General features: G+C 43.0%; 2 protein-coding genes across 2 annotated transcripts in view; one reads left to right on the top strand and one right to left on the bottom strand.

Annotated features, from left to right (window-relative positions):
• The window catches only part of BRINP2 (BMP/retinoic acid inducible neural specific 2), a 116648-nt gene extending 108683 nt beyond the window's left edge, over positions 1-7965 (bottom strand). Inside the window, exon 1 of the mRNA XM_059903685.1 lies at positions 7886-7965. The gene's annotated coding sequence lies outside the window, so the exon portion shown is untranslated. The remainder of the gene's footprint in view (positions 1-7885) is intronic.
• A 7278-nt stretch (positions 7966-15243) lies between these two features.
• ASTN1 (astrotactin 1) overlaps positions 15244-24981 on the top strand; it is a 325861-nt gene continuing 316123 nt past the window's right edge. The window contains exon 1 of the mRNA XM_059937103.1: positions 15244-15549. Within this exon, the coding sequence (XP_059793086.1) occupies positions 15267-15549 (283 nt within the window). The 5' untranslated portion in view covers positions 15244-15266. The remainder of the gene's footprint in view (positions 15550-24981) is intronic.

The following is a 24981-nucleotide window of genomic DNA, read 5'->3' as shown; positions in this document are numbered from 1 at the left end:
GCCTGTGCCTGTCGCTTCACTAAGGTTCTGAGTGACACGTCATTCATGGGAGAGAAGTGAAATAAAGTGGTTCAGCAGAGCAGGGACGCACATGCGTACGTGTGTGTATGTGTGTCCACACCTCCTACCTCTGTGGAGAGCAGCAAACCAGACATCTCGTGAGATATGTCTTAACCCCAAAGAACAGAAGGGACAAGTGGACTGATGGGAGAGAGGTTTGCTAACATGTGGGCAATTTGCTGCTCCCTAAGACATCCCCCCCCCACCCCACCCCCGGGCAACTGAGTCTTGTACCTTCTGCAGTGGGGGGTGGTCGTCACAGCAGCTAGAACTCTGGTTACACTGAGTCCACAATTTCTCTTCTTTAGATCCCCAGATTCTACCCCACCCTGGGATTTCTACCTTCCTCAACTGACAAATCAGTTTCCAACTTAGATGTTCCCTCCTCCAAGAGACCTTCCCTGACCACCACTGCAATCACTCTCTCCTATTATACTCTATTTTGATACTTTTCTTCATATCAGTACCTGAAATTAGCTCATTTATTTGTCTACATGTTCCTCTTTATGGATATCATACTAATTAGAGATGTGAACTCAGGATCTAAACTGGGTTAGAATGTCAGCCACTCCACTTACTAGCTTGAACAAATTGTTTAACCTTGCTGGGCCTCCAATTCAACATCTGTCAAATGGGAATATAGGATTTATTAAAATGGGAATTATAGAATCATTATGTGAAGGAAATTAGTTAATGTATGTAAAGCCTTCAGTATAATGCCAGACACATAAGTACTACTAAAGTGTACTTAAAGTACTACTATTATCAGCTATGTCAATAGTAATCATTATTATAATTATCCTCCTATCTACCCTCTAGAATGTAAGCATCCTGATGGCAGGGCTTTTATCTGCTGTTCACTGTAGAATATCCAATGCCTAAGAAAAGTACCTGGCACATATTCATAATATACTGAATAAATAGTTCCTGACAAATATGTCTGAGAACCCCAATCCCAGCCCTGCCTCTGAGTGCAGGACAGGGCCATATAAACAAATCACTACAATGTGGTGGCTATAGTACAAAAACAGAGTCTGAGTGAGTTGTGCAGGGGTGTAAAGGAGGAGACAATTAATTCCTTCCCAGAGTCTCAGGGAGACTTCACAGAGGAGATCACCCTTACAGTCTTAAAGCTCGATAACCCTCAGGAAACAGAGAACAGGGCAAGGGAAGGTTCTCCAGAAAAGCAACATAGCACATCTAACAGCCTCGGAATACTGAGGAAACTGCCTGCAGTTTAGGTAGCTGGGGTGAGCAGGGGGAAATGGAGAGATGCAAGGAGAAGCTGCTGGAGCAGCTCGTGAAGGGTCTCCTGCTTGTGATGCTAAGAAACTTGGGTTTTATTCTGACAGTAGTGAGGACTCATTGCAGGACCACAGTAAGGAAGGAGCATAATCAAATTTACCGGTTTGCAAGATCACCCCAGCTGCAACGAGGAGGCTGGGTTGGCTAGCCCTCAAAAGAGGAGACAGGGAGACCAAGTACCGGGAAAGTCCAAGTGAGAGGGGTGAGAGCCTGACCAGTGGGGGGGGGGGAGGGAGGGAGGGAGGAGGGGAGGATGGCTTTGAGAAATCATCAGGAGGTAGAGCTTGTCATTGGGGATTGATTGGATGTGAGGGGCTGTGTGAGAGAAAGCAGAGCCCAGGACAACTGTATTTCTTAATTTTGTCGTTGGGCGATTGGTTGTCCCATTAACTAAAGCAGGGAATTTGGAGAGGGGAATCATTTTATGTGTGAAATGGGTACAAAACGAGTTCACCTTTGGACATTTTCATCTTGGCGATCATCAAAGTGAAGGATGTTTTGTAGGAAAGGATGTTGACATTTGTTGAGCATCTATCATGTGCCTGGAGCTGTGTTTGGCTCCTTATGTATTTTATCTCATTTAATATTTAGAACAGCGGATTGAGAGATGGGGCATTATCATTTTTTTAATAGATGATAAAACTGAGGCTCAATGAGTAACGATCTCTACTTTACACAGTGAACACCAAAGAACAGTTTAGACCAGTTTGATTAAGCAAGATTGAATGAAGTGCATACAAAGAGACGGACCAGAAAATAAAGTAATAAAGGTAGTTCGGGAGCAGATCATGGAAAAATTTGAATGGAGGTATTAACCACGCCACAGGGGTGTTGTGAAAATCAGGTGAGAGAAAGCTTGTAAAGCATTTTGTAAACTATAGAATGCTGCTCAAATATGAGGAGTTCCAGTTGTGGCCAAACCTTATTGCAACAAATGGTAATAATAAGATCATAGTGATAAGTGAATTATAGAGTTCAAATCCATACTTATTAAATAAAACTCAATCATGATATCTTCTCCCCGTTCTTCTTACTGATAGGCCCACAAAAGAACCTCTCACATATAGCAGTGACTTTTCTTTCTCCCCATCACACCATCAACATGACTGGTCTGAAGGAGAGCTCTCCCAAGAAAAGATGATAATATGGTAGACATGAGAAGGAAGAGGAGATTTGAAAGTCAAATGGACCCAGCTAATCCCAGTTGTTGTGTCCTCAGACTTTGGAGTGAGACCCTAAAGGTAATTAACTTGGTTATTTCTACTGTCAGGCAGAAACACAAAAATATTAGGATAAAATCCCCAGGCCTCCTACCTGGTGATCGTTTGCATGTGAACTGGGAGCGGCAATGCTCCACAAATGCTTAGGGTGGGCTGAGTCACTGTTGATAAGGTCACCATCAAATAAGCCAACTTAAGCTATCTGTGCCCTCCTAGGCTTTCGATTTCAGAAATACATGACCAGACACTCTCTGGGCTGCTCACCATCCCTCCCTCCATGTTCTCTCTTTTTATGTTTCTGGGTCCTCTTGTTTCAAGCCTCTGTCCTTTCTCCACATTCGCTGTCACTACTCTGCAGGATTAGACCAGCACTGCCCAAAAGAAATAGAATGAGAGCCACATATATAATTTTAACTTTTCTAATAGCCACATCAGAAAGTAAAAGGAAATGGGTGAAACTAATCTTAATATATTTTATTTAACCCAGTATATCCAGAATATTATCATTTTAACGTGTAATCAATATTAAAAGAAACAGTGCTGAGATATTTGACGTTCTTTTCCTTTAAGCCAAGTCTTCAAAATTCAGTGTGTGTTTTTACAGTGACAACATGCAATCCAAGTGCTCCAAGAGCTACACGTAGCCAGTGGCCACCATATGAATAGTACAGTGTGGGGCAGCGCTCAGTCCCATGAGGTATCAGATTGCCCACCCTTCGCTTAATCCAGCATTCCAGATATATTTGCATTTTATGTGAGCTTCAGTAAAAAGAATGATGGAACTGGCTGTTGAGGATTCCATGCTATAATAATGTTCCTCAACTTTACTTCCATCTGCATGGCAGAGTGACAGTTTCCAGAGAGATCAGATGAGACCCACTGGTCAGATGAAACCCATCCACTGCTGCCCCCAGTCTGAGGTATAACTGAGCTGCCTCTCTCCTCACTCCCAAATGGAAGAGGCTTTAGCCTACAATCACTAGCCACACACCCATGGGCCTGGACCTCTACCTTAGCCCCGAAACGTGGCAGCAGATACTTGTGAATAATAAAGAAAAAATGCTTCAGTCCCGCCGACCAGCTGCAGGGTCATTTAACACAGGAAACAAAGGTGACAACAAGGCCCGGGGAGAATTTTCAAGAGAAAATCCATATCCCTCAGGACTTGTCCCCAGAATGAACTCCTGGGGCGAAGCAATCAAACAGACCGTGTTCTTGGGGATTTTCCTCTTGACCTGAGAGCAATGATGGCGTGACTTTAGGCAAGTCATTCCACTCTCAGTGCCCCACCGGAATTTTGTCCATGTCAGAAGGGGCCACCCAAGCAACCAGTGACAGGTAGGGTGAATAGATGTCTCAAACCAAGTGAAGACCAAGGAATAGGGTTTCACCAGTCCTCTCACAGGACCTACGCTTTCCCTTGACCTTTTCTCTGGGAAACAAGGCTCACTGTTGGAGCAAATGTGTGTGGCGGACCAGCCAAAGCCCTCTCCTGGTGCCGTGCAGCCCTTGGTCCTCCCTTGGTACTGCCCAGGCTGGCAGACTACCTCCCCGCTCTGCTGTTCAGCTGAGCAATCAGAGTACCTCGTGGTACAGCTGCGGGCAATACCGTACCCACCCCTTCTGCTTTTGTGGTCTCCTCCTTTGTGACTGCTACAGCATATGTTTTATTAAAAAGGAAAAGGAGGGGAGATGAGAGGTTTTGTATATGGGCACGCCAAGAATCTTAAGACTGAAAATCTTCTCCTTAATGCTAAATGCCTGAGGGCTTTGGCATTTTGCTGGCTCCAAGTAAACCCCAATAGGGATATTTGGGTGGGGAAACAGGAAATGAAGGGAAATCAAGGCTCTCTCTTAGGAGATTCTGAGTCTAAAAAAAGAATATGAGAAGATTTTCTCGTGTTCTCTTGAAATTTGCCTACTTTCCCCCAATATCTTTCTCCAAAATTTTTGATATGTTGTTAAGCTCCCTGACCTTGAGCACTATTTTTCCCATAATATATGGATTAGGCTTGAGGGTGGGTAGAAAGCTTAGGTAATTTTTGGTGCCTAATGAGATGTCCAACATTTCAAAGCCCTCTGCCTGATCTGAGGGCAGCTTCCTCTAGGCCAGTACATGCTTCAAGTAATTAACCCAGGTGTACGCCGTTTCCAGGATCCAAGTGGAGAAGTGGTTTAGGGCAAACCCCAAGGAAACATGCAAGCCTTGAAGTTTCCAGCCTTCTCAGCTGTGCTGCAGTTAGCCTCTCTGTCAGCTGGAATCTTTTTCCCATTTCTCCCTCTCCAAACAAATCCCACCCTATCCCCCAAGGCACAACTCAAATTCTCCTTCCTTGGAATACCGATAGCTCTCATTATCTGTACAAATCAACTGTAGATTAATTAGGTCAGCCTCAAGAGTCTCTTGTATTGAACTGCTGTTTAGAATGTATGTTGTCATTTACCTTTTTCCCAGATGTAAGCATATTTTCCTAACTAGAATGTAAGATCACTGAGGGCAAAGACAAAGTCTTATCAGACTTTTATCCCTCACAGCCCTTAGGTCAGAGGCAGAGGCAAAGCCTATGTCACTGCAACCTCCCATTCCTGTCAAGTACAGAACAGCTGAATCAAATCACAGTTACTAAGATTAACCCATTCCTTAGGAGGAGTCAGGAGAGTCTGGGGTTGGTTTGGGAATGATGAGACCCACACCCTACTCCATAGGTTCCCTTAATTGCTGTGTGACCCAGAGTAAAACAGTTCATCTTTCCAAGGTCCTCTGCCCTCCTTTTTCCAAGAAGGAGGCTAAACTCATTCCAGTCTCCTTCTTAGGGTAATCAAAGATAAATGAGGCTATAAGGCGTGTGAGGATTAATGAGATGAGCTCCCTAAAATGCTCCTAGCCCTTTGGAAAAGTATGCAATTATAACATGTATACGAGGTCTTATTATCTAAGAGAAAGAGTTGAATCACCAGAAATACACAGCACAGTGGGGAAAACAAAACACTAACTGGGAACTCTCAACACTAAGCATCCCACTCAGCAGAAAGTGCCCACGCAGATGTCTCCAGTCCCTTCTGATTACCTCTTGTTTGTGAGCTGGGGAGGGATTTTGGAGCACCGTCTCAGAGGGGATGGTTTTTGTGCGACACTCCCCAGTGGCTAGCCTGTGTCTTGGGAAAGGGGATCAGAAGGAGTTGATGACGCAGGGATGTTGTCTGCCCTCTGGCCTCGCTCAGTAAACAACCTGTTAGGAGGCCAGAAGGGAAAACCCAGAGGATGATCTTCAGGGCCTAAATGGGGAAGATGCTCCCCACCCATTAGTCTGGTCCAATGCTAGCAGAGCAGGAACCCTCCTCCCTCCCCAGCTCTTCCCTCCTTTTCTCCTTTCTTGTGGCCATACTGCAGCACACAGCACTCCATTCTGGGAGATAAAGCCGGCCCCATTTTTGGTGAGGAGGGAGAAGCAAGAGTCAGGGATGCTTCTGTCTTCTCCATGGCTGCAGAATAGCTGTTAAACCCTTTGGTGCCAGTTGCCCTCCAACAGGGGAGACCATGGTCTGACATTTGCTTCCTTTCCCTCAAACATTTCACAGTATCCAGGCTCTGTACCAGCTCAAATCATATCGCTCCTCAAAGAAGCAAAGCATGCATCTTTCCCCAGAGTTGGCAGCAGCTAAAAAGAAGGTATATATATGTACAGCAACAGCTATGATATTGATAAGATTTCAGGATCATTGTGTCAGCATTGCTTGGTCATGCCCCCAGTGCTGCAAAACAACTTATTCTGGATGGGAGGGAACTCCAGAGGGTCTTGCCTTAAACAAATAACATACACATAACTGTGTGAAGTCAAGAGGGAAAACACACAAACTCCAACATCACTTTGCTGTTGCCTGATGTCATCAGACTGCCCCCCAGGGGATTTTGTAAAATACTTTAGCTGCTTGGTTAATACTGGCATTGCCCTGTATTCTAGGAGGCATGGTCAGAAAGAGTGTCCCTTCAACGTGCACATGTCTGGAGAAGGACAGAGGCAGAAATACTTGACTTACACTATACCTTTTATCCTCCAGATTGGTCTGTGCTGACAGATCATTGTCCCTGCTGGATAAGGCTCAGATTACCCAGCTAGAAGCCTGGCTTGTTATAATTGCTATCCTTTTAACAAAAACATTTGCTCCTGCTCAGGACACCTGACTCCCAGAGCTAGGAAGAGCACACACACAGTTCTTTATGGAGGGGTCTGTTAAATCACGTTACAGTGCATTAGCTTGATTATTAGTTCATATTTGGCTTAGGTCTATATACTCTGGATAAATATGTACCATGCAGAGGGACTGCTTGGTGAGGAGAAAACTCCTCTGGGCTGGAACAGCAGCTCCCAAGTTCATGTTTCTACTAGGAAGGAACACTCCAGGCGTCTGGGGCCTGGGCAGAGAGCTGCACAAGCATGCTTCTTCTAGCGGCAGCCTGCTTCCTGCATACAGCTGTGAGCACAGGCACACACATATATATACACACACACACATACCATAGGCAGCATTAGACTGTGTACCCAGATGATTACAGAACCAGGGAGAGAGAGAGATCCCCAGATAATCTCAGTGTGCCCCTCCTTCCAGCACTGCAATGCTCTCCCCAGTGTCTCCAACGCACTACCAGGTTCAACTCAATCAGTGGGGTTTCTGCCACCACCCGGGGAGACTATTTGCAACCCACAGGGTTCGCTCTTCAATCTGTTTTTTTTTTTTTTTTTTTTCTTTTCTTGGCTGCATGTGCATGGGAGAAAGAGACAGGCCTCTAGAGACATAGCAGGGAGCTCTATGGACATGTGAATATAGCTCTAGGAACATGTGAATACCTGTGAATATGTGTATCATGTATCACAACCTCCATCCCAAACACAGTGAACCGTGTACAGTTCAGTCCAGCATCTGCTGGGCATGCAGAAGTCCTTGTCATCTTCTGCAATTATGCAGTCCGATTGGATTTTCTGAAGCTAATGGGAGTTGCACTAACTTTGAGGACTTAAACCAGGCAAAAGCAATATAGGTCAGGCAGAGCGCCCAAGTCGTGCGGCAGACATGCAACACCAGGAGGCAATAATAGGACGATCTCTAGCTAAACCCCAAAGTCCACTGCTCAGCTCCACAAGACAGAAACTAAGAGGGGGGGATCATTCCCTCTGCCTGCAGCTGCCAGGCACCAGGGCAAGAGGGCTGTAGGAGGGCAAAACGATCCCCTTACCAAGAGACACACCAAAAAGATAACGAAAAGGGGATGGAGAAAAACCACCAAAACCCTGCACTGTTACCTTGAATCCTTGCAAGAGCCCTCCTTGCTGTATCAGCTGCTCCCCAAACCTCCACCGACTGGGAGGAGACTCCTGAAAGATTCCAGGATTTTGTGCAACATCTCCAGTGGCAGCTTTCCAAAGTTTTTACTTCATGATTTCTTGTGGCTCCTTCTCATTTGGGGAAACGTGAATGCCTCCCCCTCAGCGTGTGAAAAGGAGCCGATGTCTCTTTTCAAATTCCTTGCTCCCCGCTTTGCTGCTGCTGCTGCCGCCGCCGCCGCCGTCAGACCACTTGCCTGCTGCCTTCCAGCTGAGCAGCAAGGTTGCCGGGCACCCACAGCATGTTTGAAGTGGGGCTTCGACGCTGGGCCGGGGCGCACGCGGGCGGAGAGGGGAGGAAAGCGCCAAACCCGACCCGGGGAGTCCTCTGTCCTTCCACCGAAGAGAAAACCAAGATCGTGCCTTCCTTCCAACTCTAAAGAGACTCACTCACCCTGTCTCTCTCCCGGAATCACTGCCCTGCACATGGGTAGAGACAGTTCCTCCTGCTTCACCGCTCCCTCGGCTGCCTGCAGACCTGCCCAGGCGCTCGCCGCGCACGGCAGGTGCACATCCCTGGGCAAGTGCTAACGGGATCCTCCGAGCTCAGCGAACAGGCTGCCCGAGCAGCCGCGGGCAGAGCAGCTTCCGAGGCGGGCGGAGTCCATCCCAGGCTGCAGCCCGGCGTGTCCTTGCTCCGACTCCGAGCTCCGTACCTAAGCAGTTTCACCTGCAGACTCAGACACCAGCTGAGTGTCTTAAGATAACAATGCTCCCCTGCCTGCCTCTCTCTTTCTTTCTTATGCACGTACGCAGGCAGCCAATGGGACGCAGCGCCACACTCCCCACAAGCTCCCATTGGCTGGGCGGCTCGGCTGGGGGCGGGCTCGGGGCCTCACCGGCTGTCTCCTTTGGTTAGCTGTCTGGCGGGGCTACCAACTCTGTTAACCTCCCAGCTTTGCGGTAGGGAGTTTTTTGGTGTGGATAAGGGAGGCTTGGATAAATTCACGACTGGGGAGTTGGAGAGTGGAAGAAGGCTGAGGAACAGGAAGAAACTTGGGAGCTAATTAAATTTTCTTCTAATCTTCCTAAGATAATCATTTGTCCCAGACCATTTTGTTTGCTTGCTTAACTAGAACTAGCAGAGATAGGGACCCATTTGAGCCATTTTCCTTCTAATCTGAGGTTTTATTCTGTTGTTTTGTGCATTTTAGCCTCTTGGTCTTGGTCCTGAATTACTTAATTAGAAATGAGTCCCCAGGTGAGAATACCTATCTCACAGCATATTCTCTCTCTCACTCACACACACACACACACACACACACACACACACACACACCCCAGAGATACAGGAGAGAGAAGCAAAAGATGGCAGGGACTCAGTGAGTGCAGAGAGAAACAGATTTAGATACTCTGAACAGCTAAATCAAGAAACATTCTGTCCCCAAACCAGGATTGTGAAGACAAAGGCAAAGAGAAGAACTTCAGGTTCAGGTTTCTGGGGAGAAATTTAGGGGGAAAAAATTGTCCTGCTTCCAAAAGAGTGAATTGTTTTGCCTGTGGTGTTTTCCTTCTGCATGCCTCCTTTCACTTCAGTGTGTATCAGGAAGAGGGATTGTGACTCTCCACTTGGTTTTTAAAGGAAGACTAGAGAAATCAGAACAGGAACAGCCTTGTTTCTGTGACGCAGGTGCTGTTGCTGAGACTGTGAATTGAGAGGAGAGAGAGAAAGAGGAAGAAACAGAGACAGAGATAGAGACAGAGAGAGATAGGGAGGTGGGGAGGAAAGAGTAAAGAAAGAAAATATTAACTTTGAATCAAAGGGTGTGAAATATATTCTTAATGTCCTAATGAGGATGCAAAACTGAATTATGTCCAGCTAACTAGCATACTACACTAAATTTTGGCAGAGCATGGGAGAGTAATAGTTGAAGAAAGAATCCAATTCAACAGAAGAGCTGGGGGTGGGAGCTGGCAAAGGAATGTGAGGGGTTCATACTAACTTGTATGATGAGGGAAATATGGAGAGGAAAATACAGAGTCAAAAAGGGAGAGAAGTGTTTCAATTTAGTTTATTTTAAAAATAGAGAGCAACATTAAAGATTATTTTTGTAAAGAACTAGGAAAAAGAAATGTATGCAGAGGCTTAATGAATGCCAAAATAGTATATACATCAGGGTTATCTAAAAAGCATCAGGGAGCCAGATGTTCTGAATAAATGGGGAAAATTAGAAATATTCCTCACGTATACACCCTGAGCCCCACCCATCTCTTTCACCTCCATTCCCTCCTCTGTATCTTATATAGGTTTGACCTTACCTCTCCATACTGTAGGTATCTGTTTGCCTAAGCTAACAAAACATGTCAGAGAATAGTCCTCAGGATAATATATCTAAGTAAACCAGTGAAAGTCTAAATCTGCTGCTGTCCAACTCCTGAGTTATTTACTCCTGTGCTTCCTAGAGACAGAGGCCCCCTGAACTTGTCCCAGATGACAAGACGCCAAATGTTGAGACTCTCATAAAAATAGTAGAAAGGAGTGGGTAAATGAAAGTAGTTGAATAAATGATTACCAATCTCAATGGAAAGAAAGATAAAATTTCCAAAACCTCTAAAGGAGAAGTAAAGGGGGTATAGAGTTGGGAAACAAGAAAACAACTTGTAAAAAGAAAAACTTGCCTCTGCTTTCTTCTCCTATGGAGTCCTAAGCCATGTAAAAAACACTTTATTGAGGTATAATAGACATCACAAAATTGCACAAGTGTACAGTTTGATAAATTTTTGCCTAAATATGCATCCATGTGACCACCACCCACAGCATTTCCAGGAAGCTTGTCCTGACATTCTCAGTCAAAACTCCCCTCCTCATACAGATAACCACTATTCTGACTTCTAGCACCAAAGATTAATGTTACCTTGTCTTGCAGTTCATAAATATAGACTCTTATAGGATACACTCTTCTGTGTCTGGTTTCATTCACTTATTATGTCTGCAAGATTCACCCACGTAGTTGCATGTTTATTTTTACTGCTGTGTAGTATTCCATCACATGACTAAATGCTATTTACCCATTCTCCTACTGATGCATATTTGGGTTGCTTCCATTTTTGTCTATTATGAGTAAACCTGCTATGAATGATCTTCATTCTTTTGGTGGATATATACAATCATTTATCCTGGATATATGCCAAAGAGCATAAATCATTTAGTTTGCTTTTGGCTACTACATGGGAAAAAAAATCTCATGAAAGTTTCATGAAAGAAGCCTATTTTCTTTCTGAAATAATTGAAGAGAAGATAATAGCAAAATAAATGCCTAAAACGTTAAATTCTTTATATACATACTCTCATTTCCTTCTCACACCTATTCTAAAAAGCATGTATTATTGTTTCTATTTTTCTAATAAGAATGTTGAATGCAAGACACTGTATTGGGATATGACCCTTGGCCTCCTAATGTGGGGGGTGTGTGTGTGTGTAAGGGATCTGTGAGAGGAGCTATGAGAGAAGGGAGTGATGGAAGGTCTCACTACATAGATAAGGCCTGAGATTTGCCTGCAGAGAAGGGGCAATCTGGAGAACACTGAGTGGTGCTTTCCAGGTGGACAGAATGGCGTGGGAGGAGTGAAAATGGAGAAAGGGCTTTAATTCTTTAATTCGATGGGGATGTGTATGTGTGTTGTGGGGGGAGGGGAAGGGGATAGTGTAGTAAGCAATACATCTAAGAGAATAAATCGTATGAAACTTGGAAGAGGGTTTGAATTTTGAAACTATGGTGTTCGAACTTTATCCTGTAGGAAAAGAAAAACTTTAGAATGGCATGAGGAAAGCAAGATTTCACGAAGATCAATCTGGTAGTTGTCTAAAGAATAGGTTAATAGCAGGGAAAGCATTCAAAAGCTATTATAAGGGTCAAGGAGCAAGGCCGTTGGTACTGGAATATAGGAATTTGGACCTCAGGAGAAAACAAGTATAAGTACTTGTACTTATATTATCTGTGGCCTGTGCGATGGGCAGAGATCACTGGCCCCATTTTATTGAGGGGGACAATGAAGATAAGAATGGTCCAGGCTCATCTCCAAATAAGTAAATTATGGAGTTGAGACTTGACTCCAAGTCTGTTGTCTCACTACATCATGTTGCCTGTACACAAAGGTAATTATGTAGATGCACACAAATTTCTCCCAGCCCCATTTAAATGTAAAACATCATACAGAAGAGATGGTCTAGTTTCTGCGAACTTCACCTTCTCCTCCATCTCTAGGTACTTAATTCCCTAAGAGAAGGCCATGTGACAGTGTATGCATGTTTATAGGAATCCAGTGCCCTGGCAATATACTATCTCTTTTTATTTGTATAGTCTTCTTGCTTGACCCTTCCACAGAGAAAGAGGTCTATAAAGGCTTGAGACCCCAATTCCAAGTCTTTCCAACTCAGTATACACTTTTTTTTTTTAAGTAACTTGATCATATCAATATATATATATACTTTTACAATTTTTATTTATTTATTTATTTTTGGCTGCATTGGGTCTTCGTTGCTGTGCGCAGGCTTTCTCTAGTTGCGGCGAGCAGGGGCTACTCTTCCTTGCAGTGCGCGGGCTTCTCTTGTTGTGGAGCACGGGCTCTACGTGCGCGGGCTTCAGTAGTTGTGGCACGTGAGCTCAGTAGTTGTGGCTTGCGGGCTCTAGAGCACAGGCTCAGTAGTTGTGGCACATGGGCTTAATTTCTCCGTGGCATGTGGGATCTTCCCGGACCAGGGCTCAAACCCCGTGTCCCCTGCAATGGCAGGTGGATTCTTAACCACTGCGCCACCAGGCAAGCCTCAATATACACTTTTAAATGGACATTTGATCCATGTACTCTTTTTCTTGTAACTGTGAATAAGAAAGCAGGTAAAAATGTAAGCATGTAAAAATGACTACAGATAGGCAAAGTAAAGTAGATATTGACTTATTAGAAAATCAACATCAAATGGTTCACTTGGGTTTTCTAAAATGACTCAAGACACATCAGAAAATTGGGGAGAAAGATTTCAAAACAATAGTAGATTATATGCTACTCAAAAGCAGGAAGAATATTTTTCCTAGTATTTGCCGATGCTTAGTCTAGTGCACAGCATATAGTAGGTATGCAGATGTTTACTGAATGAATTACTGGGGGCCATTAATTCCAACGACTATCCATGGGTACACCTGGGTACACAGTCCCAAAACTGTGTAATGGAGAAAGCCCTAGGCAAAGAAATCTTGTTTGTGGCCTTAGCTCCCCCACCCCTTCTTGGCATATTGATCTTGGGTAAAACACCTCGGTATTTCACCGTCCTCAACTTCCTCATCTGTTAAATGAGAGGTTGGAGTAATAGATGATCTGGTAGTTTCATGCCATTTCTCACATTCTAAGACTAAGTGTATTTTCTTGTTATCCGCTCTGATTTTTCAATGGTAAACCTTGAGTAACTAAGTTAATACTGCTTTTTTATGCTAGAGAGAGTAGGCAAAAAAAGTATCATGGGGTCTTTCTCTCCCTCAGTATCTCCTATGAAGATGAGTTTTAGAAAGGTCATTAGCTGATAAATGGTTTTTGCAGTACTTTGCAATGCTACATGGTAATATATCTCTGGGTTAGTTCTCAGATATGTCAAATTAAAAAAAACAAAAACTTAACTTGTAATAAAGTATTTTTGTTCTCTTTTCTGGTAAGCAGGCCTTTCACTCCTTAAACATGACCTTAAATATGCCTCATTTTCTCTATTCCCATTCATCAACTAGAGTAACCTTGTGAAATATATGGCAAAAGCTTTTTAAAATTCTTTTAAAGGACATACATTCACATGTGCCAATAAATTAACACCAGCTAGAATGAGAATGAAATTGTTTCTAAAGTGGGGGTCCTCTTTGAAGAGGGTGGTTCATTAAATTCCTAGAGATTAGGAGTTATTTATAACATAGTCTTACAGCACCTAGTATTTCAGTCAGCACTGAATAAATGATGTTGGAGCAGCAAACTTTTTTAAAATTGAAGTATAGTTGATTTACAGTGTTGTGTAGTTTTGGCAAACTTTTGAAATAAGTTACAGGTTATCGTGTGAAAGTTCAATTAATCATCAGATACCAGCACATACAAACATCACTTTTCTATCACAGTTTACTGTCGTTATTTTGTTAAGGTGTCATTGTCCAGCACTCATGGAAAGAAAATTTATATGGGTTTTTGTTGTTAATGTTGGTGTTGTTATCTACCCTGCTCTACTCTTGATTGGGCTGGGATTGACTTGGCCCATGCCCAAGGATATTCTTTTATTCCTTTTCCATTTGTTAAGGGTGCTTAGAAACTTTGTTTTTCTCAAATTTTCTTTCAGCTCTGTTCTGTTTACTGGATTCTCTAAAACTAAAAGCTCAACACTTCTTTGAGCTAGCTCTACTTTTTCTATCAATTATAGCATGCCCCAAATTATCTTTATATTGCTTATCATAGGTAACGTTTGTAACAGAAATGAAACTGAAGAGGCAGAGAGAAATTGCAAATAAAAGTTCGGGTCTCCTGCTTAACTGTATGCAGTACACTGGCTTTGTTCTTTGTTAGTCATACCATCTATCTATATCTACATACAGAATATTTCCTTTAAATACTTCTGCAAAGTTAGTGCTGAGTAATAATACACACGTGCATTTATACCAGCACACGCTTATCCAATATACAAATCCAGTTTTAGTGGGTAAAGAAGACAAGAATGGGACCACCTACATCTACAAAATAACTGGGGGCGTATTTGGATCTAGAGACCCCCATCACCTGCTCTGAGGAAGCACCTTATAAGGGGTGTGCGTGTGTGTGTGTATGTGTGTGTGTGTGTGTGTGTGTGTGTGCCCTTCCCAAGGCATCTGGAAGATAATGCGAGAGGGAATATTTTGCATTGCAAAAACGGTTAAAAAAAAAAAAATGCTGTGCAGGTAGTTAATAGCCAGGAGTGTGCTCCTGCTGAGGGATGCAAAGGAGGAGAAAGGCGGCAGCACCTGCAGCCTACTGGGGGCTGACCTGATTCCCTAGAATCTTCAGCTCCCTTCCTCTTTCCTCCGACGTCCTTCCTTCTCCTTTTCTCCACTCCCCACCTCCCCCCACCCCCCTTTTCCCTTCCCCAGATAAGCAGCTCCGGGAAAACAAAGAGCGCGGGCTCTCCAGGCATCAACGCTTAAGCCCTGCACCAGGCAAGCGGCATCTCATTCCGGGGACCAGAGCTTTCCCGGCTCCACATCTCCTCCCCAACGTCCCCCGCCTCCCGCGCTCGCTCGCTCGCTCCCTCCCGCTCGCTGCCTCCCCCACCTTCGCGGCGCTGGGAGGAAGGCGGCCGGGGCTCAAGATGGCTTTAGCCGGGCTCTGCGCCCTGCTCGCCTGCTGCTGGGGGCCGGCGGCGGTGCTGGCCACGGCCGCGGGCGACGTGGATCCTTCCAAGGAGCTGGAGTGCAAGCTCAAGAGCATCACGGTGTCGGCGCTGCCTTTCCTGCGCGAGAACGACCTGAGTATCATGCACAGCCCCTCGGCCTCCGAGCCCAAGCTCCTCTTCTCGGTACGCAACGACTTCCCGGGAGAAATGGTCGTGGTGGACGACCTGGAGAACACGGAGCTGCCCTACTTCGTGCTGGGTGAGTCCCGGGGGAGGTCGAGGCGCTGGCCCGGCGCCCTCACCCCCCCACTCGGGCTCGCTCTCCACACCCACTCGCCGGCGACCTCCCCTCCCCCACTCCTACCTTCCTGGATCCGCCCCATTCCCAGACCATTTTCCATACCGACTTGCAGACTGGTGCCTCGGTGCACCTGACCTCTCCCTAAATCCGACCCGAAAGCTGGGCCTTCCACCTCCCCTCAGCCGTCCTGCCCCAAAGGAACAGGTTGCAGGAGTCTCTGAAACCTTTCCCAGCCTTGACCTCCCAGCTTTCATTCAGAAGCACGTTGACAGGGCACTTCTTGGCAGCTCTCAGCTCACCTCCCAGAAGCCCTTTTCCCACTCCCAGGCCACATGCTCAGTTCTTTGCTTCACACCCCCTGGGGCCCCATCCCCACCCACAGCATCCCCTGGGGGAGTTAGAAATAGGTCTCCAGTGCCCACCTAGCCAGGTATGTGCAGGCCAGATTGCACTGGCTGAATCTCCAGTATTCACTCACTGAGAGCTCTTTTTCTGTCACCAGGTTGCTGATACTCTCTGACCTTCTTTCAGAACAGAAGTTTCCTACACCCCTGGTGTCCATCCTGGCAAGTCCTACCTCCATGCTTACATGTAACAGACATCTCCTTACAGACACCTCCACATCTCCAATTCCTTGGATGAACAAATCATCCAACTGTAGTCTGTTAACACTGGCATCTTTGTTCTCCAGCTCCCTTAGACAGATAGGCATTCCTGCACAAAGAATAGCCTCCCTGGCCAAGAAGCTCTTCCTTCCTTTGTTTATTTATTTACATCTCTCTCTTGGTATCCCTATTTTAATTTCCTTAGGCCACAAAACTCCTTCAGATACTGGAACTTCTACATCACTTCTAATCCATCCCTCTTTTTTCACTTCCAAGCTGCAAAGAGACTGTAGTCCTGCTCCAGCATCTTGCAAAGTACCACAGGTTCATGTGACTTTGTTGACCAAAATTTCCTTCACTTCTCCATGTGCAGATCCATCTCACCCTGCTGTGCACGCCCACCATGTGATCCATTTCTTTAGTGCTGCTATAAATCATTCTTATTTTGCCCAGGAGAGAATTAAAATATAACAAGTAAGTTTCTAGATCCAAGAAAAAAAAGTGAAAATGTCCAGGAAGCTGTTTCATCTATTGACTACCTGACCAACTAAAGTTCACTTTGTAGGGACATGGCTTCCTGATGGCCGTATGTAGGTTAAAACCCCAAATGGAATGCTATTTCACATCCTCTTCGTGCTCTTTCCTTATGAGAAATAAAACATTAAGAAGTGGATGAGTAAACCCCCACTCTCCAGCCCCTATGGAAAAACAATTTCATAAATTGCCTGGTCCTTTGAAAAGTTGGTTCACAGTTCCTGGAGTACAGCTCAGTAGACCCCATTAAGCCCAACCTACAACCTTGATGGCATTATTTATTTTTGCATTAAAAATGTACTAATAACACAATAAAAACTAGGGACAGGCTGGGAGTGCTGACATTGTGGATACGCTGTTGATTAAAATGTGTAATTGCTGGGTTATTCGGTGGATGTAAATTTTGTGTTGAAGTCATGCTGATGTGCAAGTACAATCTGTTCATGGTCATGTGTAAGAATGAGTATAGGGAATTATATGTTTCTAAAGAGCCTATTTTGGGCTCTACATGCAGTGTTTACTGTGCATGAAGAGGGACATGTGTGGTGCATGAAAAAAAGAAGATTGGACTAACAGGTATTCAAAATTCCAGTTCCTTTTTTGCAGAATCCCAAAGCAGGACCTAAAGCCATGATGTGGCTACTAGGATCCAATGTGCACAGCAAAAGCCCAGATGTTAAAGAATGGCTTTTCTGCACCTCTGTGCAAAGCTGCCCACTGCAGTACCCTGCTGGAGTTGCTATGGTAACCTCCTGCAACTTGGCATTTACACACAGGAGCAGACACACTCTCTCATTTCAGGGCCAGATGCATTTGCTCAATGCATTGATTGTCCCCTGCCCTCCCAGTTAATGGGGTATGTTCAGAACCAGAGATGTGCTGGTACCTTCCCTTTTGGCCCAGTATTCCCAGGGGGAGTAGGAGTGAATCTCAGCTTGGGTAGTGGGGCAAAGCTGGGCAGAAAGGGAAAGGAGTCCAAGTTCATGGAAGTCAAGGGTGGTTGCTTTTGAAGTTAACTTTTTTTGTCCTGGATCCTGTCACTCGTGGCCAACAGTAAGGTCTGTAGTGACTGATTTAGAGGTTTCCCTACTCCTACCTCTGGAACCTGGTTTGCTTAATCCACCTGCTAGAGGAATTTGAATCAATCAGTCCTGGGAATTTACTGAGCATTTACCTGCTTGACACTCTTAGGCGCTTTTAGGATACAGAAGTTAAAAAACAATAAAAGGCTTCTGCCCTCAGAGCTGTGAGTAATAACACCTGATTGTGTGGCAAGGTTGTCAAGGGCTGTAGGAATGTGGAGGAAGGAGACACTTGCATGGCAAGAGCAGACTCCATGGAAGATATGGGCTTGACTAGGGGCCTTGACCAAAGTCAGATCCTTTTGTCTCCAGGATCAAGTCCTATACCTCAGTGAGGCAAACAAGTGTCTTCTCCTTCTGACTATAGCCTTCTCCAGCCTCTTATCTCTACAAGCCTGCCATGGCTTTCAGGACTCTTTCAAGACTTTGCACATGCTCTTCCCTCTGCCTAGAATGGTCTTCCCCGCTCCTCCACTTGGCAGCCATTCATTCTTCCTTCTATACCCTGCACACATAGGCACCTCTCTATGAAGCCTTCCCTACCCCCACCAAAGTAGTTTGAGTTCATTCATCCCTCTTCAGTGCTCTTTGCATGGCTTAAAAAAAATAAACACACACACACACAAATGAACAAAATCAAAGATAGGTTAGATTTGGCTTGGCCTAGGAAGGGTGAAGCCATTTGAGGTCATAGAAAGGATGAGCCAAGGATGGTGGTAGGAATGAATGTGGGACTAGCATGCTTATGGCACAGTACAGAGATTAGCCTGGTGGTCTGAGAGTACAAAGGACTCTGCCTGGCTCTGTAGGGTGGGACATGGCTCACCACTTAAAAGCCAAGCAGGGGACGGCTGACTTGACAGAGAAAGCACTGAAGCCTGACTTGCAGAGGCTATCTCAGCCTTCAAAATTGTTGTCAATTCTGCTTGTAGGATAACTCTGAGGGGCAGTGGAGGGGGTGGCATTACCTCCTGTTCTCTGAAGTAGGATTTGCAAATTCTGGTGAAAGGGCCATATGTAACTTTCAGATGTGTTTTGTCTGGCTACACGTAGTTTTGAATTTCAATGTTCTAAGTCAAGTCATGCCATCTCTAGATTGCCATACTTCCTATGAATATTGATTGTACTATGGCTGAACCTCTTCTTTATGGTTCTTATCTGGTACCTCTTAGCCAGGTAATCTAAACCCCTGTTTTCAGAAGTGTTGTAAAACTTTCTATAATATGGGAAAATAACTGCAATTCCTAACTCAAAATATTTAGATACATAGGCCTTATTACCCTCTCAGAAGAATATAGAACTAGCCAATTAAAATTTCATACCTTAACTAAAATTTTGTGTCTCATCTTTGAAAACAGTAGACTTTCCTGCTTTGGTGGCATATTTGATTTTGAGACAACTGGTTAACCTGAAGTACGGCTTCTGCACTGAAGTGTGGTTTTCTGTGCTGTGAATAGAACATATTTATCAGTCTCATTATTTTTTGAAGGAGATGCTCCTCTGTTTCAGAACCAACTATTGATTGAGCTTGTGTAAAACTTAGTGAAGAAAGCTATTTCTCCTGTGCCTTGGAGTTTAGCTTTAGCTGTCATTGATTGAAGAAGGTACACCTGAAGATAAATCAGTCAGCCTGCAGAGATATAGTGAGTTCCCCCATGCAAGGTGCTATTTAAGGTGTCTGGAGCAGGCCAGTGTGGTGGTTAAAAGAACAGGCTTTGAAGACAGATCTGGTGTCAACTCCAGACTTTCCACTTATTCCGACAGTGGAGAAAAGTAAGGATGGAGAGGTTAAGTAACTTACTGAGGGTTACATAGCTGACGATTGATGGATCTGTAACTTGAACTCAGGTCAATATGACATTTAAGTCTTTCTCTTATTTGCTATTTCATAGGCTTAAAAGTTTTCAAAATCTGTTCTTTTTCATGGTTGAATAAAAGGAGCCCTGGCAATGGTTAGAATAGGGAAAACACACTCAGTTTGTATAAAGGAGTCCTTTTTGGTTTCTATGTAAATACCTTTTGAACATCCTTGTCCATCAAGCGATTTCTCACTTAAGCCTTAATACAGAAGAGGGTGAACTTCACAAGAAATATTTACCTAAGTAGGTATACTTACCTAAGCAGAATTGGGGAATTCTTACTTCATTCATAGTTTCCAGGTCTGGGTAGCCATGTTTTATGGCGTGTTAAGGCACCCACAGCCATGATGAACAAAGTAGGGTATATGAGGATTAAGATAACATGTTCAGTGCTCTTCTGAGAAGGGCCCCACAGATATGCAAACTGGGAAGCCCAGACAGCAGGTTCTGCTGTGAAATGGAGCCATCCGGAAGGCACTGTGGTTTCAGCTTCTTGACAAAGTCCACTGAAGTTTGTATCAGGGGATCTTATGCATAGAATTCACTGTCAGAGCCCAGTGGCACTGCTTAAATAGCAGTTACTGAGCTTTTTGATTGGCTTCAAGTATAACATTAGACATAGTTTGCTACTTACCATTGAGCTTTGCCTAATAGGAAGCATCCTAGTTTTTTTTCCCACATATCCCTCCATCTCCCCATTCAAGAAGAAACTTTAAAATTTGTTTCTTTTCCTTCCTTTTGCTCTTTGCTACAGTGAGCTGCCTAGGTTAACAGCAAACAAATTCATATAGAGTGGCAGCCCCATCCAAGACATGGAAGGGTGATTAGTAGCAACCTTAAGGTAGGGTCTTCAGCACTTATATAACTCATACTAGCAGAATGCACTAATTTAGAGTATTGAGAGGGTTGTTATTTACTATTTCTCTACAGAACTGTAGATTTTACATCAAAAGAATTTTAAATGCAAGAGTGATGAATTTTACATTTCAAATGCTCTTCTAGATATACTGATATGGTTTGAATTCAAGTTTTTGAAGGAAAAGTAAAATAGAAGCTTAATTTCTTTATATATCTTTGGAGGCAAGATTGAGGTCTTGTTTTACAGTATATATATATATATATATATATATATATACACACACACACACATATATATGTATATATATATATATATATGTGTGTATATATATGTATTTTTTTCTTTCTTTGTTTCTTTTTAAGGAATGTAATTAAACCTAAAGTCTAGTAGTTTCTCAGATTAAGGCCAGTTTACGAACAGAACGTGGCACCTTTTCAGCAGGGATATGCCAAGACCTTCTTTCTTCACTTTTATACCAAGTTCAAATACATGCAAACAGATGTATTTTGCTCAAAAAAGGTCTATTTTGAGCAAGTTAATCTCCCAGGATAAGTTTAGGCCTATGGTGATTTTTAGCATACCACAATTTGGCATCTATCACCATTTTTTATTATAAATATGAAATAGTTAATAATTTATTTTTTAATCATATACACTTTAAATACTGAGAGAAAAAAACAAAGTGCCTCTATTGATCTCCTAGTTTCCAAGGAGCAAAATTTGGAAAACTTAACTTGTTGCTGATGGCAATCTAAACTGACATGATGACTTCTGTAAAACAATTTGATATTATATAGTAAAGTTGAAAATATACATGCTTTATCACCAAGCAATTCCATTTCTAAGTATTTATTATATAGGAATTCTTACAACTATACACAAGAATATTTGTAGCAGCATTGTTGGTAGTAGCAAAACCTGGAAGCAACCCAACACGTTAATAGGAGGCTAGAAGTATACAGGTGTTATACTTACCCAATGGAGTATTATCCAGCCATGAAAATAAATGTTACAGCTACATATACCAACATGGGTAAACCTCACAAATATATCATAAGTGAAAATAAGCACCTAACTTAAAAATACAAATGATACAATTTCATTTATATAAAATTCAAAATAACAACATATTGTTTAAGGATACTTACCGATGTACAATTTGTATGAAAAACAAGGAAAGAGAAAAACACAAAGGATGGGTGTTACCTCCTGTGAAAATGTAAGATGATGTGAAGGAGGAGAGAAAAAAGAGGGCTTCAAACATTCTGGCAGTTCTTGATTTTTGTTTTTCTTCCTTTTTTGAAAAAGTAAACTTAATTTTTATAACAGTTTTAGATTTAGAGAAAAATTGTGAAGATAGCACAGAGAGTTTCCATATACCCTGCACCCAGTTTCTCCTGTTAACATCTTACATTAGTATGATACATTTATTACACATAAAGAACCAATATTGACATGTTACTATTAGCTGACGTCTATACTTTATTCAGATTTCCTTAGTTTTTACCTAGTATCCTCTTTCTGTCCCAAGATCCCACCGGGATCCTATGTTACATTTAGTCATCACATCTCCTTAGGAACCTCTTGACTGTGAGAGTTTCTCAGACTTGTTTTTGATGACCTTAACAGTTTTGAGGGGGTACTTGTCAGGTATTTTATAGAATGTCCCTCAGTTTGGATTCTTTTTTTTTTTCTTAATATCTTTATTGGAGTATAATTGCTTTACAATGTTGTGTTAGTTTCTGCTGTATAACAAAGTGAATCAGCTATACGTAAACATATATCCTCATATCGCCTCCCTCTTGCGTCCCCCTCCCACCCTCCCATTTCCACCCCTCTAGGTGGTTGCAAAGCACTGAGCTGATCTCCCTGGGCTATGCAGCTGCTTCCCACTGGCTATCTATTTTATATTTGCTAGTGTATATATGTCAATGCTACTCTCTCACTTTGTCCCAGCTTACCCTTACCCCACCCCGTGTCCTCAAGTCCATTCTCTATGTCTGCGTCTTTTTTCCTGGCCTGCCCCTAGGTTCTTCAGAACCATTTTTTAGATTCCATATATATGTGTTAGCATACGGTACTTGTTTTTCTCTTTGTGACTTACTTCATTCTGTATGACAGACTCTAGGTCCATCCACCTCACTACAAATAACTCAATTTCGTTTCTTGTTATGACTGAGTAATATTCCATTTGTATATATGTGCCACATCTTCTTTACCCATTCATCTGTTGATTGACACTTAGGTTGCTTCCATGTCCTGGCTATTGTAAACAGAGCTGCAATGAACATTGTGGTACGTGACTCTTTTTGAATTATGGTTTTCTCAGGGTATATGCCCAGTAGTGAGATTGCTGGGTCATATGGTAATTCTATTTTTAGTTTTTTAAGGAACCTCCATACTGTTTTCCATAGTGGCTGTATCAATTTACATTCCCACCAACAGTGCAAAAGGGTTCCCTTTTCTCCACACCCTCTACAGCATTTATTGTTTGTAGATTTATTGATGATGGCCATTCTGACCTGTGTGAGGTGATACCTCATTGTACTTTTGATTTGCATTTCTCTAATGATTAGTGATGTTGCATATCCTTTCATGTGTTTGTTGGCAATCTGTATATCTTCTTTGGAGAAATGTCTATTTAGGTCTTCTGACCATTTTTGGATTGGGTTGTTTGTTTTATTGATGTTGAGCTGCATGAGCTGCTTGTATATTTTGGAGATTAATCCTTTGTCAGTTGCTTCGTTTGCAAATATTTTCTCCCATTCTGAGGGGTGTCTTTTTGTCTTGTTTATGGTTTCCTTCGCTGTGCAAAAGCCTTTTAGTTTCATTAGGTCCCATTTGTTTATTTTTGTTTTTATTTCCATTTCTCTAGATGGTGGGTCAAAAAGGATCTTGCTGTGATGTATGTCATAGAGTGTTGTGCCTATGTTTTCCTCTAAGAGTTTTATAGTGTCTGGCCTTACATTTAGGTCTTTAATCCATTTTGAGTTTATTTTTGTGTATGGTGTTAGGGAGTGTTCTAATGTCATTCTTTTACATGTAGCTGTCCAGTTTTCCCAGCACCACTTATTGAAGAGGCTGTCTTTTCTCCATTGTATACTCTTGCTTCCTTATCAAAAATAAGCTGAACATATGTGCATGGGTTTCTCTCTGGGCTTTCTATCCTGTTCCATTGATCTATATTTCTGTTTTTGTGCCAGTACCATACTGTCTTGATTACTGTAGCTTTGTAGCATAGTCTGAAGTCAGGGAGCCTGATTCCTCCAGCTCCATTTTTCTTTCTCAAGATTTCTTTAGCTATTTGGGGTCTTTTGTGTTTCTATACAAATTGTTAAATTTTTTGTTCTAGTTCTGTAAAAAATGCCGTTGGTATTTTGATAGAGATTGCATGGAATCTGTAGATTGCTTTGGGTAGTACAGTCATTTTCACAATGTTGATTCTTCCAATCCAAGAACATGGTATATCTCTCCATCTGTTTGTATCATCTTTAATTTCTTTCATCACTGTCTTATAGTTGTCTGCATACAGGTCATTTGTCTCCTTAGGTTGGTTTATTCCTAGCTATTTTATTCTTTTGTTGCAATGGTAAATGGGAGTGTTTCCTTAATTTCTCTTTCAGATTTTTAATCATTAGTGTATAGGAATGCAAGAGATTTCTGTGCATTAATTTTGTATCCTGCTACTTTACCAAATTCATTGATTAGCTCTAGTAATTTTCTGGTAGCATCTTTAGGATTCCCTATGTATAGTGTCATGTCATCTGCAAACAGTGACAGCTTTCCTTCTTCTTTTCCAATTTGGATTCCTTTTTTTTATTTTTAAGATTTTTTTAAAAAATTAATTAATTTATTTATTTTTGGCTGTGTTGGGTCTTCGTTTCTGTGCGAGGGCTTTCTCTAGTTGTGGCGAGTGGGGGCCACTCTTCATCGCGGTGTGCGGGCCTCTCACTATCACGGCCTCTCTTGTTGCGGAGCACAGGCTCCAGACGCGCAGGCTCAGCAGTTGTGGCTCACGGGCCCAGCTGCTCTGTGGCATGTGGGATCTTCCCAGACCAGGGCTCGAACCTGTGTCCCCTGCATTGGCAGGCAGATTCTCAACCACTGCACCACCAGGGAAGTCCTGGATTCATTTGTTTCTTTTTCTTCTCTGATTGCTGTGGCTAAAACTTCCAAAACTCTGTTGAATAATAGTGGTGAGAGTGGGCAACCTTGTCTTGTTCCTGATCTTAGTGGAAATGGTTTCAGTCTTTCCCCATTGAGAATGATGTTGGCTGTGGGTTTCTCATATATGGCCTTTATTATGTTGAGGTAGTTTCCCTCTTTGCCTACTTTCTGGAGAGTTTTTATCATAAATGGGTGTTGAATTTTGTCAGAAGCTTTTTCTACATCTACTGAGATTATCATATGGTTTTTCTCCTTCAGTTTGTTAACATGGTGTATCACATTGA

The sequence above is a fragment of the Balaenoptera ricei genome, chromosome 1 (genome assembly GCF_028023285.1).
Source record: "Balaenoptera ricei isolate mBalRic1 chromosome 1, mBalRic1.hap2, whole genome shotgun sequence".
Lineage (NCBI taxonomy): Eukaryota > Metazoa > Chordata > Mammalia > Artiodactyla > Balaenopteridae > Balaenoptera > Balaenoptera ricei.
The sequence above is the reverse complement of the archived record's forward strand: the minus strand, read 5'-3'. Positions and strand labels throughout refer to the sequence as shown.